Source organism: Rattus norvegicus, chromosome 2, assembly GCF_036323735.1.
Source record: "Rattus norvegicus strain BN/NHsdMcwi chromosome 2, GRCr8, whole genome shotgun sequence".
Lineage (NCBI taxonomy): Eukaryota > Metazoa > Chordata > Mammalia > Rodentia > Muridae > Rattus > Rattus norvegicus.
The window spans coordinates 22,409,114-22,423,632 of record NC_086020.1 but is presented as its reverse complement, the minus strand read 5'-3'; the positions used below and the strand labels follow the sequence as shown (position 1 = coordinate 22,423,632).

Here is a 14,519-nt window from a genome sequence, read left to right as displayed (position 1 = left end):
AAAAAATCCCCAGGATTTCCTTAAACATCTATTGAGTAAAAGTCACATCTCCCAGCAACAGAGAGGAACTGCATGGAGGACGGACGCTGAAATGGGTTTTGCTTTTAGCATTTTCGTTTTTCCCTATTTATGAATTATATTACAAACAAGAGCCAAGGTGTGGAAAGGATTTCCATATAAATAAACTAAAACTATCACTTCTCTTAAACTCATGCTATGCAAGATGAGTACAGAGAAAACGTCCATTAATTGACTGTTTAATCCTGAAGAGTCAAGTATTTCAGAGAAAAATCCGTTTGGAGATGCAAAGAGCATGGATTGGCATTTGACTTTGTCTGGGAAGAGGCAACGGCCTTCTGAAAGCAATTCTTTTGCTCAAATAATTATTGGCGGGAATCGAGCTGTCTCACATCCTACATAGTTTCTGTAGGATTGATATCAAGTTAAGGATTCAGAATCGTGTCATTTACTGTGTATTAAGGAAGACGTCTGACAACATGTCTCCCCTGTAGTTAGTAAAAGAATTCAGAGCAAGCATTCTTAGATATGTGATTACAGCAGATTAGTATCTTAGCACATGGATTGCAGACATCTTGTCCCACTGGCCCAGTTATTGTACAGACTTTGCTACATGCGACAAGACTGCAGAATCTACACAAGACCATGTACAATTCTCTAATAACCAATCATGGGTGGTGCGTTCTTTTCTAAACTGTCCGGGATACACCTACAAGAGAACTTGAGGTTTTAAATCAAATCTTTCCCCTTGTTCCTCAGTCCAGTCCAGCTGGCAGGGATCACAGCAGGAGAGGGTCCAAGAAGGCTTTCTGATCTCATTCTGCTTTCTCAGGTTCTTGGCTGATGGATCTATCAGCTGGCTCAGAGCCAAGAGAAGAAGGAAAGACTCTAGGTTGCCACTGACTGTGGTAATGGGGAGGAAGAACCAGGAGATGGTTCTCAGGATGCTCTGCCCCTGTCCAACTAGGACCAGGGTGTGCCCCAGCATAGAAGTGCTACAACACTCTCTGCATACTGTGACATTTGTTCTCTTTTCTCAACAATCCCAGATGTGTAGAAAGGAAAATAACGTATCGAGCAATGCTTCTCTCGGTAGCTAGAGCTCAAGGAGCAGAACTCCCAGCATCTTTATCTGAAGATAGAAATGTTTGTACCACCTTTTCTTTGCCAAAAAGAAACTGGAAAATATAGGGTACTTTAATTTGTAATAACTTTAAAGACCCAGAAAAAATTTCAGATATCAACATACTATCCTGTGTATCCTGCTTCTTATAAGCAGTAGAGCAGCATTCATTAGTTCCTGAGTTAGTTCCAAATCCAGTATACAAATATAAATATAAATATGCATATGTATTTATATTTGAGTTGCTTTCTATTTTAAAATCACATCACTCGATCCTTTTATAAAGTCACAAGACTTTTGTAACTTTAAAAATACTTTAATATTTTCTTTAAAAAACAAATTAACTTTGTTATAAAAAAACCTTGAAGGCAAAAAGCATCACATACTAGGATTAACTAGACCCACAGTCTATACATCTCGTTGAACATCTATACAGCTAGAACACATGTTCTGTAGCCACAGAGCTTTGCACTGGATTTTATCAGGGAGATAAGGCTGACCGACTTCTACATGCCTTCCAGAATCTTGTGGGATTTGGGAGGGCTGGTGGTCAGGGTTATCATTTTCAAAAGACACAATAACTTTTTTTCTGGAATGAGATTAAAAGCTTCTAGCAAACACTGACCTATGGTTTTGTGAAGGAAACGATCTTACTAATGGAGCTAGTCTCAGTCTTCAGTGTAGAACATGGGCAAAACTCATGAAAATGTGACAACTTGCACTCTATACAGTGAACCTTTAGCACTTTCCAGGAGTGATGACCGAGAAATGAGTCCAAGGTAAGGACACTTCTGCTTGCATAGCTTTGTATTCTGTTGACTTTTAAACCCATTGAATGTGGTCAGTGTATGTATGTATGTATGTATGTATGTATGTATGTATGTATCTATCCTTCTATCTATCATCTATCATCTATCTATCAATCTATCTATCTATCTATCTATCTATCTATCTATCTATCTATCTCCCCAAGTACCTGCATCATTTGCTATTTAGTTTCTAAAGGACCCTGGGCCATTAAAAAATTGCTTCTTGGCAAGAATATTTAAGTAAATTTTCTGCTAAATTAACTTCTGCAGTCATCTTACTGAATACAATTACCTGTATTTCACTGCAGATGTCCTTTACAAATCTTACCATTAGTTGGAAATAGAGATAATTTTAGAAGCACAATAAAAAAGAATCTAATTTGAATTTCTCAATAACCACATAATGGGATTTAAGTTTTGAATAGCATAAGGCTATTTCCAAATATTATTAATTCAGTTCCATTGCAGGTTTCTCCTTGTCGTGAACAGTCTCAAATTTGCACATGAGTATTGTGCGTACATTTCTAAGCTGAAAGCTGAAATCATATGCAGATGGCAAAACATAAAAGGGGAAAAACTTGCTAGGCAAAGACATATGAGTTCGTCCATTATTGCTACAGTAACTATTACATGTTACCCTGTGTGAAAATAAAGAAGTGGAGACTCACTATTCCTTTGAAGTTTAACATGCTTGATGAATACCTACCTTGTAACTCTAATGCCACCACAGCAGTATCATCTTCTAGTCCTTCAATCACCTCACACTTATATCTTCCATAATCCTCCAGGGTGAGATCTGTGATGATCAGGGAGGCGTCATTATCACTGCCTCCCTTCAGAAACACTCGGCCTTGATAACCTCCGTAGGTTTTCTTGTGATAGCCCATGGAAACGAAGACATCCACTTCCCTGAGGTAATCTGAAGTTAGCTTGGTCCACTTAATGCGGATTTTGTGGATTCCCGAGCCAAATGCTGTAGGGTCTCGATAAAATTTACATGGCAGTGTCACGTTGCCACCTCTGTGCGAGAAGACCTTGGCTTGTTCTGCTTCCACAAGTAGACGGGGGCCATTTTCAGCTAGAAGAGGAAGGGGAAAGATGAAGAAGCAGAAAATAATTTCATGGGTTTTCAGAGTGTTTTATCTAATGAAAAGGGCACCTGACCCGTTCTCTACATGCTTGCTTTGAAGCATACATTAAGATATCTCTATTAGCCAAGAGGTGTCTGCAAGCCATTATAAAACTGGGAATAATATACACAGTTGTCAATTAGGGGATTCAATAATGACCTTGTAATAAAGTCTAAATACTGTTTAGATTCCTTTCAATATGAACACCAAATCTTTCAAGGTAAAGTAAGCTTGGACACATTTTCTAAAACCTTTAAAGAGACACAATTCACTTGTGCCTTATCATTACGGTCATGCATGTACCTTTACATTTATGTCTTCCATTTATGTGCACTTGTAAAGCATTTCAAGCAACATTCACACATTTCATTTCAACCGAGACTGGGCATCAGAAGGTAGTCTTAGTGGCGGTGATAAACTACAGTAAGCTCTGAGATACATCCTCAAACCATGAAAGCTTAAAGTGTTTTAAGAATCATAATTATTTTTGTAACACCCAATAACTATTTCAGTCTTCATTTCCTGAGGTGGCCTCAGTTCCTCTCTATTTCCTTTCTTCCTCTCTTTTCCTTGCTCTCCTCTTGTTTTACACCGAGCACTTCCACCTTCATTGTTCTTGCCCTGTGGTTTCCTGCCTCCACCCTCCAAGGACTTCGTAGCTTTCTAAAGAGCACTGTGATAATATAAGTCGCCAGTCAGCACTGCTGTCTCTGTTAGAGAGCCAGCAGTTATTTTCAGATCTCAACTTTCCCTGGGGTTTCCCCTCATTAGAACTTGATGTTTTTGACCTTGACACATTCTGTTAAGGATGTTTGAGATATGCAAAGGAAAAAGTGGAAGAACTCTAGGACAACCATACCTCTTGTCTTCACAGTTTCCAAACCATAAAAGCTGTTCTGAATATAGCTTGGCAGTCTTTGCAGCCCTAGAACAATTGTTCTTGAACAATCCTTGGCCCTGAATCTTTTAAGATGGATAGATCACAAGGACAGCAGTTCTCAACCTTCCTAATGCTGCGACCCTTTAATACAGTTCCGCGTGTTGTGGTGACCCCCAACCATAAATTATTTTCATTGCTACTTCATAACTGTAATTTGGCCACTGTTCTGAATCATGATGTAAACATTTTTGGAGACAGAGGCTAGCCACAGAGTCACAACCAGTAGGCTGAGAACCACTGCATCCAAAAGAGTCGCCATTTTCCTTGAGATAGAACTCAAAACTTATTTAATGACACGCGCAGAGCAGATTCTGATTCACAGTAAAAATTATCTAAACTCGGATGCTTCTGACACTCTTGTGATAAGAATTTGATGTTCAAAACTTAGCATATCGTTGCATTTATTTGAGTCCAAATACTCAAAAACAGAAAAGTTTCCACTTTCAATAGATAATGAAAATAAAGAACATGACTTCATAAAGTAGCTAATTAAAATGAATCACAGGCATGATTCATTAAACATTTGCATGTATTCCAATCAATCTCTTCTTATTTAGTACAAGAGAATCTGAAGAGGAGAAAAATAAAACCCACTTTTGCTCTACCCTACATGTAATTCTCCCACCTAATACTCTAATATCTGAGATCTACCTAAACATCTCTGCTCTTCTTTTTGGGGTGGGGGGACATGCTGCTGACTAACTGTGCTCAGTTTGGTTGTTTGAATAGGATTGGAACCTACAGACTCTTGTATTTAAGTGCTTGCTCCATAGGGAGTGACACTAGTAGGAGGTGTGGCCATTGAGTAGGTGTGGCCTTGTGGAGGAAGTGTGTCACTATGGAGACAGGCTTTAAGGTCTCCTATGCTCAAGCTAGGGCCAGTGTAGCAGTCTCCTCTGCTGCCTGCAGATCAAAATGTCCGACACGCAGCTCTCTCTGCAGCATCATGTCGGCCTGCGTGCTGTCATGCTTCTCACCATATCATTAATGGACTGAACCTCTGAAATTTTAAGCCAGCCCTAGTCAAATATTTTCCTTTCTAAGAATTGCTGAGGTCACAGTGCCCCTTTCCAGTCATAAAACCGTAGCTAAGGCACCAATTGTCACAAGGAACACTGATGCTTGATATTTGAGGAACACACCTGGACTTTATGCCATGCTAGGCTTTAAGTATCAATAGAGACACTACACATTTCTACAAGAGGTTTCCATTTTGCAATTTGTTCAAATTACTCAGTTGAAAGTGGAAACCGATACCCACGTATAAAACTGAGAGGCACAGCAGCAGATAGCCAGACAGCAACGGGGATTTTCATAGGCAAGAGAACCTGATCTAATCCCACTGTGTCAATTGGTGATTCTTTCCCTGGGGCAAGCTCCTTCCCTTACAAATGAACTAAAGCATCATAGAGTAGACCTTGCACACACGAGTCACTCAAAACAGCATCAGATAGCACATGGTGCTACCCGCCTAGTTACTATTGCACAGCTTGCACTCAGTAGGTCTCAGAATACTAGAGCACTGTCTAGTGGTAAGCAGAATTTTCACACTTAGAGATTTTCACCATCAACCACTTGTAAAGTTTTTGAGCCGAACGGGTCAAGAATCTAAATAATATATCCAACGCCACCTATTTATTAAGGGAATTGGGCATTTGTAGGATTTAGTGCAATGGTAAGATGTTTCAGGATGAATGCAAGGTCTTGTTCCATAAATTACTGAGCTGGAGCAAAGAACAAAACTCAAGGACTGAGACTTCTGATGCTCTCTGTTTTTAACTGTTAACTCTTCTGCAGTGTTTCCTTGTGGGTAGAGGCTGACTTATATTTCAGGATTTAATGTGCTTCCCAGGGTGTATGATAGTCTAGAGTTCTTGACCTGAAATTCAAATAAGTCTGGGAAGAATGCCTAACACATTTAGTAATGAATGACCATCAGGGTTCACTAACTCACACCCCATCATGGCCCTGCTGATGGCTTTGGTTTGCATTTAGATGAATATTGCAGATTAAATAGCACTAAGCATGGCTGAAGGTGGAGGGAGGGGCCTACTACCAAGCAGAATATATGGAAGAAAGAAACACGGTTAGCAAGTCAGAAGCTTTCAAAGCTCTGTCAAAACCCTATTACAGCCCAGCTTCACCATGTCTGTCTCAGAAGAAAACTTAGTTTAATCTTGTTATTAGGCTCTGTCACAGGCTTTCATCCCATGGGCCAACGACTAAGCAAGGAAGCAAAAAGGAAACGACAATAGCATCGGAAAAGGAGTCAAGATCGCAGAAGACAGAATGCACAGTGTGGGCTAGAGTAGGAAACCTTGGATCTGATCATGTCCTTTGTCCTATATATATTCATGCTTCCATCAACACTCTTTGATTGACAGGGTGGTCTCACAGCAATACAAGTACACTATAAAATTAAGCCTTGATTGTCAGAATCAGTACTGCCTGGTTTTCTTCTTAGCAAAATGAGAGAATAAATGAAACGAAGCTGCACAACGTGTGCTGGTTTTGTTCTTATTGTCCACTGTAAGTTCATGCGAACATCTAGGTAGACTGAAGACCTTGTCCTTAAGTCAGGCTGTTTACTCAAAATATAAAGCTGATTTGGGGAATTAAAGATGCTCGGTGGAGCATGGAGCCTTTCCGAGGAGCATCTTTGAAGTAGGAAATTACTTGTTCTATCAGAAATGGCGAGTGATGGTAACTTCAGGGACTTGATGCCCTTCCAAGTGTAGTGCTTCCTCCAAGGGAAACAGCAGGGCATGGTGAGAATGCCAACCGGGGATGCACTGGACCGCTGGCGCCCTCTTATTAGTTTCCAGAATGCTGTGCAATCTGGAGGAGAGATGCAGGGGCAGCAAATGAGAGAAGCATGACCTTTATCTGCCGTGTACTTTAGATAAACTCTTTAAACAATAGGTCAAAAATGATTGTACAAAAAAAAAAACCTTAGAATCACAGCTTTGAAACCAAACCTCTCAGTTCTATTAGAAGTGTAAGGTTTTTGAAGTTCATATTCAGAGAGAAACCCTACCTGGGAAAAAGTTACTGTGAATCAAAGCTTATCCCTTTGAAATAAAGCCATGCAAGACAACAAGTCTTGTTAGGTTACTTGTCCCCATGGTGTATGGAAGGAAGTAGGTTCCAGAATTTTAGATTTCTTAAATCAATTGAAAAAAAAATAAGTTGTGACTCATCTGATAGTTACATAGGGGAATTAAAAAATACACCTCTACAAGAAAAACAGCAAAGCAAAGCTTTGTTACCTTTCGTGTTGCTTTGTTTTTTTTTTTTTTTTTTTTGTTTGTCTTGTTTTGATTTTGGTGTGCAGTCAAGGTTATAAGGTATAGATGGCTATGAACACATAGGCTTGCATATTCACACATTATATATGTATACCTAGATTTAAATCCCATTCTCATGTGTGGGCAGGGACACTACTTACTTTCACTGTAGTGTGCAGGCATCCACTATCTATTTTCAGAATTGTTCATCACACAGAAAAGAAAGCTGATTTCTCCTGCAGCACGAACTCATAGACAATGATGTAGCCGAAACCCCCAGGAGAACTCATTCAAACAAAGCTTTAAAAATAATCCCCAGAAGAATTGAAAAATGTGTGTGTGCGTGCATGCGTGTGTGTGCGCGTGCGGATGTGTGTGTGTGTGTATGTGTGTGTACGTGTGTATAAGGAGTTTGCCTGTTTGTGGTGCAAACGGCCATGTTTTAAAAACTCTGAACTTTGTGTCTGTATTACGATGTTTGACAATGGAATGAAAAATAAACTACAATTTCAGGAATTCCTTAATAAATGAATAGCCAACTGAAACCAACAAATGCTTGTCTATGGTTCTTCAGGAAAGAAGTACAAGAAGTCCGAGGGGTGATTGTGGGGTATTTTATGGTCATGAATGAAGTATTACATTTTTATATTTATAGAACTCGCTTAATAAAACTGATATCTCTAACCAAGATTTTAAAGATGCTTTACTTCAGTTTCCTTAGTCCTTAAAGGCAATGTTTCCAAGAACCTTCATGATGTCTGGTTTTGAATTATAAATGAAAGCCCCGGTGCTCGGAACAGGGCAATGAAGGTCACCCTTTCAGCAGGTGATGGCTGCTGCCTTTCTGCTTTGAGCAATGCTACCCTCAAACTGCATGAACTGCAATAATGTGCTTTTGCATCAGTTTACTGCCTCCCTGTGCTTGGACTGCCATCCCTAACACCAGTTCTGTATGTCTCTGTGACCGATTCCTTCTCATGAATCTACCAGACTATCTAGAACAATATAGCTTACAGTTTTCTCAGACAGCATGTATTTTTCCTCCGAGACCGATATTTCCTGCTTTGATGTGCTACAGAGCAAGTTTCCTTTTAGTAGCACACCGTCTTCCTCCCTTGCCTTCTGGCTAAGTTGACTGTGATGGGAAATCATTCGACACTGAATAATAGTACTGTTTGGGGCAATCCTGATCACAAATGCCTGTTATGTTATTATTATTGCCAACTTCTCATTGAAAAGTAAAGACACATGCTGCCACTGTTTTAAATCCTGAAGGTGGATTTATGGCAATGTAGGAAATATTCTTGACACTAAAGGGAAACCTGTCTGCTTGAGCTAGGCATCAAGAGGCCCAGAGGAACTCTATGGGGTCAAATGAGTTACATTTAAAAAAACTCTCAGCTCTGAGTTGTGTCCCTGAATCTGTGTAACACACTGATAAACACTCTGAATTTAGTATTTCCATCTTCTTCATATTTTAGTATAGAAGACACAAGAAGTGGGGTTGGTTTATCTCTGTTTTACCAATAGAATTCCATGTGGGCAATGCAAGATTCTTAAAACACTCTGCTTAGTCCCTCTGACTCTCAGTAAAAGAGAACAAAACAACTTCATCCAAAGGTTCTTATGAATATTTATTTAAACAACACACAAAACAGCTTTGCCAATGCCCAACTGGTAACAAGTATCCAGTTAAAGTTAGTTATGCTAAGAAAGGCTCACTGCTCAGCACGGATTGGGTGTGTTTAACAGCTCATCTTGCAGCTTACCAGGCTCAAAAACCAGTTCCTAGAAGCAGCCAGTTAAAATCCTGCACCTCATCAATGCCTCCTCTATTCCTCTGAGGCAGTGACTCTGGGCAGGACTGCATGCGAGGACCATCAACTCCCAGGAGTTCTACCCTGCTCTTGTGTCCCACTGGCAGTTAACAATTGATGGGATATGAGGTTTCATTTTTCTTCAGTTGCATAGACTGTCATAAGTTGCTCTTGCTCTAGTAAATAAGCTCCCTATCTTCCTGAGGCTGAAAATTCTAATTAAACTCAGTGAGTCTCACACAAAAAGGAGACACTGATGTAGGGAGAAAACTTATCTGAAGAAACATTTCAGTGGGAGAAAAAGGATGAGAAAGGGGAAGAGGAATATATGAACATGCCCAAAATTCATTATATAAAATAGGAAATGTCAATCAACAGTCCCCCGCCCCCGCTCTCTCGCTCTCTCTATCTCTCTCTCCCTCTTTGTCTGTCTATCTCTCTCTGTCTCTCTGTCTCTGTCCCTGTCTGTCTGTCTCTCCTTGTCTGTCTGTCTGATCTTTATTTCTATATAGTACCATTTCATTTTGATTCTTCTTCAACTTCTTCGTAGATTACTTGGACGTTTTCATTCGGAATACGGTTCCAAACATCTGGATGAACAATGAACTGAATAAACCACTAATTATATTTACTTATTCCTGCCCTCAAAAAGTACTCCCCAAGGAGTGAGGAAGTTTACCTGAAGTCTATCTGCTCACATAAGAGCGCAGAACTCAGGAGAGGCAGACGGCTCAAGTGTGAATTTCTTCTTCAATAGCTAACTGCCTGGGGCAGGACGCTTAGTCTTGTCAAAGCTAGCATGACTCATCAGTTACATACTGCTGTTGAGGAGGATGAACTGGGACGATAGAGCTCACCTTCCATCAGGCTGCATACATGAACCCGATTGTAAATGTCAGTTCAGATGCATTAGCACTCTGCCATGGAGTCTGCTAGTTGTTTCAGAGCAAGAGATGCTGTTGGTATTTTTGTTGACTTACGGGTTCTCTGGTTAATAATCTCCAGAAATTAAATGTATTGGTGTTACCAGTAGATAACAGGGGAAACCTAGCATTAGATTTTTATTAACTGAAACTGAGCAAAAGATAAATTAAGATATTGTAGAAAGACTAAGGAAGACAGGAAATTTTTTGAATTGGGCCATTTCAACAGTGCGTTGAATGACATTTTAAAGATAAATGGGATGGCTATTGTATTCTCATTTCTCTCAATTTTTGGGGATCACTGAAGCAAAGGGAGTGGGATGATTTTAAAAGTCAGAGGCCATGGATGACTTCAAGGAAAGTGTTTTCTGAACAAAGCAATGCAGTTGCACGTTAGCACTTAGAGCATTCGTGGCAGCATGCACAAGCCCTGGGCAGGCTTAGGCCATACAAAAATCCCACTATCAAGATGGACTCCTCCCTGGGCTAGGGAACCATGGGCAGCTGATAGATGTTGGGAGAGGGAGAGTCACCCCTTAAGGGTGAGGGCTCTAGTGGTTTAGGATGTCCCAGAAAAGACCATGCATCCAAGAGTATGAGGGCAGCACAAACTGTATTTAATAGGTTTAGAAAAAAGAAGAGGACACAAGTGTCAGTGGGTAGAGAAGGTGATCTGGCAAGCGTTGGGAAGGGAATGAAGATGATCAGAAAACATTGTATGAAATTCTCAAAGAATTAATGGAAAAGAAAAGTAAAGATAGATACACTTTCCAAGATGGTGACGATCAAGGTTTGTTTCAAATACACAGAGAAATTATTGTTCCAGTTTCTTTCATTTAATATCTGCGATAATCTGCACATTTCATAATTGCCAAAACTCTTGTATTTTATGGCAAAGGAGCAGAACTAAAGTCTGTTTCCATACAGAACATGTCTATTGTGGACGGAAGTAAAAGGTCAGTTTATAGTTTTCAGAAGGGACATTTAACCGTTTGTACTGATAAGATTAACACCCTTACATAATGGGGAAGATAAAATCGCAATACAAAAGCACTAAGAAAATATTTAGGGGACTTTTCACTATTGCTTTGAAAACAATTGTGAGTTGTTAAACCTTCAATGGATCAGGTATTGAATTTAATGCTGAAAGAAAATAAAATACAATTGGGTTGGGATCATGAAGACCTTTACACCCACAGATCTCTGTTGTGGTTTGCCCTGAAGTTATCTGTATTTTGATGCTAATTCCACTGCCCCAAGGACAGCTACCTAGTCATATACTCAGAAGTCAGATGACTTCACCAGAACCACCTCCCCATTGAATTTGTAAAGTACAGGTGAGGGACAGGTACAGGATAGAAGGAAGCCTGTCATTGGAGGAGAAGGAAGGATGGGCGGAAGAGAAGTTTGAAGGAGGAGGAGGAGGAGACTAGGAGAGAGGAAGAGACAGGACAGAGGAGAGAGAGAGGGAAGAAGCCATGGCAGGTGATGTTAAGATTCTGCTCTGTGTATTTACGGGTTGTTATCAATGTTCCTAAGGGATGGATGATACTGGGCTTTGTATGTTCAAGTGGGCAATTATATCTTACCAATTGGGTCAAAGATTATTGTGTTGTGTGTTCTTTTATGTGAGGGTTTGCGTGTAAGAAAGTGTGCGGCTGGGATGTGTTTCTGCCAAGATATCTAGCAGATATCTTGGGGCACTGCAGTGCAGACCTAGTGGGGTAAAAGACAACCCTTACTTTTTTATTTTTATATTTTTACAACAACAGATCTCCAGGGATATTGGAATAAATGGAGGACTGTCCTCTCAAAAGGAAGGACTCAAACCCTGCTCTTCCGTACAGAAGACTGGGAACCGAAGGTGATCAAAAGCCTGGTGCTGTGCATGATCTGCTGGGCTGGGCCATATCAAATGTTCAAAACCAGGTCTAGACATACCCAATGGTCTGAATTATCCTCACGTTATCTGTATAACCAACCACTGTCTCCCCAAGCTCTCACAACCAGGAGCAGTAATGGTTAATAGCCCAAATGATCTCTATGTTACCTGTATGACTGAGACCAGATCCTTCCTTAGACCCTTAAGCTACTGCAGGTACCTTATCTCTAGAATTCATTTTCTTGGAAGAAATCACTTGTACTTTGACTTCAGTTTCAATGTAGTTTTGCCTCCTTGTGCACTGGGGATTGTATTACACCAAGAAATGGCTTTCTAAAATGTGTTTAAATGTGCTGGCAATAAACTACCTGGCACCAGACTATCAAAGTGTGATACAATTTAAATAAGTAAAACTGAAGGGAAGTTTCATCCTTCCCTCTTGTAGTGTGTTTCCCTGCCTGCTGTGACACCTAATACCAGCACAAGTCAAACACAAATGTTTTGGTTGATGAAGGGTTATACATTGATGCGATCAGTTTGAACAGCAGAACAATGTGCCAAAAGGCCTATAGAGAGTCTGGGAGCAACCACCCCGTTCTAAGGGGCAGTGGTACAGGCCCTTCCAATGTTGTACTAGGGGACATAGGTTGTGAAGCATCAAACCATTGGTAAAGAAATAATATTTAATATTAAAGTGTCTACTTCTAATCCTTTGCAGGCAATTTAGATCTTAACAGTATTTTTCTACCTATATATCCAGGCTAGTTTGAAGCTTGATTTTTTTCTCAAGTTCTGGGATTATGAGCATATGCTGCCATGTCAATTTAAAATTAAAAATGATGAGGAAAAATTGCATACATTATAGATCAGGATTCAGACCCTTTGGACGTGAATATAAGCCTTTTCATACTCTTGTTCAAGTTGTTGGTAGTGAGGCTCTCCATATGTATCTTCTTGCCCCTGTCTGGATATTCTACCTCCACAGGCTATCTATTCTAGTCCCAAAATCAGTGGACCTATATCTTGTAGTTTATAGTATCACATGCATGGGAAACTCTGTAACTAGCACATCTACATACCTCTGGTCCTATATTGTGTTGTCAATGTATCTCTCTTGTTTTATCCTAACCCATCTTGTCTGTTTCTATTAGTGTAGGCCTTGCCTTCACCACTCATTCATTTAGTCAACATAAAACCTGTGGGCTGTGCTTTGAGATACCTCTGCATCCATTCCGTCAGTAAGCCCTGGTGTGTATACATCCAGTAAAGTGAACAGTCCATCTAGTCTCGTGACGTCATGATTTCCCATACCTAAGACCCTTCATACTTCAGTTACGTTCTGTTGTGATAGAACACTGACCAAAAGCAACTTATGAGTGATTTATTTGGCCTTCAGGTTATAGCCCATCATCTGGGGAAGCCAAGGCAAGAAATTAATGTAGGAGCTTAAAGTAGAAACTATAGAATGTTGCTTATGGCTTGCTCTGTGGCTTTGCATCTTACTGTCCTTTCCAACACAGGATCACTTTCTCAGGAGTGGCATTCTTCACAGTCAGCAGCACCCTCTCTCATAAATTATTGATCAAGAAAATGCCCCTCAGATGAACTAAAGGAAATCTGCTGGAGGCAGTTCTTCAACAGTGGCTGCCTCCACCTAGGTGATTCTAGTTTGTCAAGCTGACAAACACTAACCAGCACACTCCTACAGGGTTTCCTCACATTGACTTGTAGTGTGCTAGCCACCTGGTCTTTATAGGAGGCAGTCAGGGTAGAGTATATCTTTTCTTCAGACTTAACATTTACAGTGGTTAAATGTAGAATGCAAGCCTGGATGACAACACACGTGGCAGTCTGGTTTCCGTTTACTCCTCCAGCCTCATTTTATGTCAGACCTTGTCCATCCGAAACATTCAAATGCTTTGGAAAAACACAGTGAAGGCTGTGTCCACATCCTGCTCGCACAGTTTATACACTTGATGGCAATAAAATGATCCTTGCTCTAATAGGTTTCATACATGATGCACTGTGGCTCTGGGGAGTTTATTGTTTTCAGGATGTAGACATGTGCCTTTCGAGTGAAGAGTAGAAAATGTAGGATGGATTCTCTTTGACTTACTTTGTTTCACAGACCTCATAACACAGTCTTTGAACATAAGCTGATATACTTCACAGAGTGTGTACATGTGGTGATTAATGGCTGATTATTCAGGGAAGCCAACTACCCAACATGTATAAATACACCAGGGGAAAATGGCTACCTTTTATCCTGGTCACTGAGCAATGTGAATGCTCTCAGCCTCTCCCAGGTGTAGGAGATAGGGGTGAGTTTACTTCAGATTATTCATTACAAGTGGTTATTGTTATTTGTTTACGTGCCTGTATGGGGGAGGGGCATATTTTTGTTGCATTCGGCTTGTCTACCCCTTGCTGTGTGCCATTGTGATAATACACTTTACTCATGTGACTCCTTTTAACGCACAAAGTTTAATTGTCTGGTGCATTGTATAAAGTTGGCCATTGCATGAGACTTTATCTCACTTATCAGCTCCGTCTTCCCAGGTCCCACAGCCTCTAGAGTGGTAAACAGTAC

General features: G+C 40.3%; 1 protein-coding gene across 3 annotated transcripts in view; it reads right to left on the bottom strand.

The window, feature by feature from the left end:
- Hapln1 (hyaluronan and proteoglycan link protein 1) overlaps window positions 1–14,519 on the bottom strand; it is a 64,743-nt gene that overhangs the window by 8,077 nt on the left and 42,147 nt on the right. For all 3 annotated transcript variants that reach the window (NM_019189.2, XM_006231748.5, XM_039101883.2), the window contains 1 exon segment: window positions 2,657–3,028. In NM_019189.2, coding sequence (NP_062062.2) covers window positions 2,657–3,028 — 372 coding nt within the window.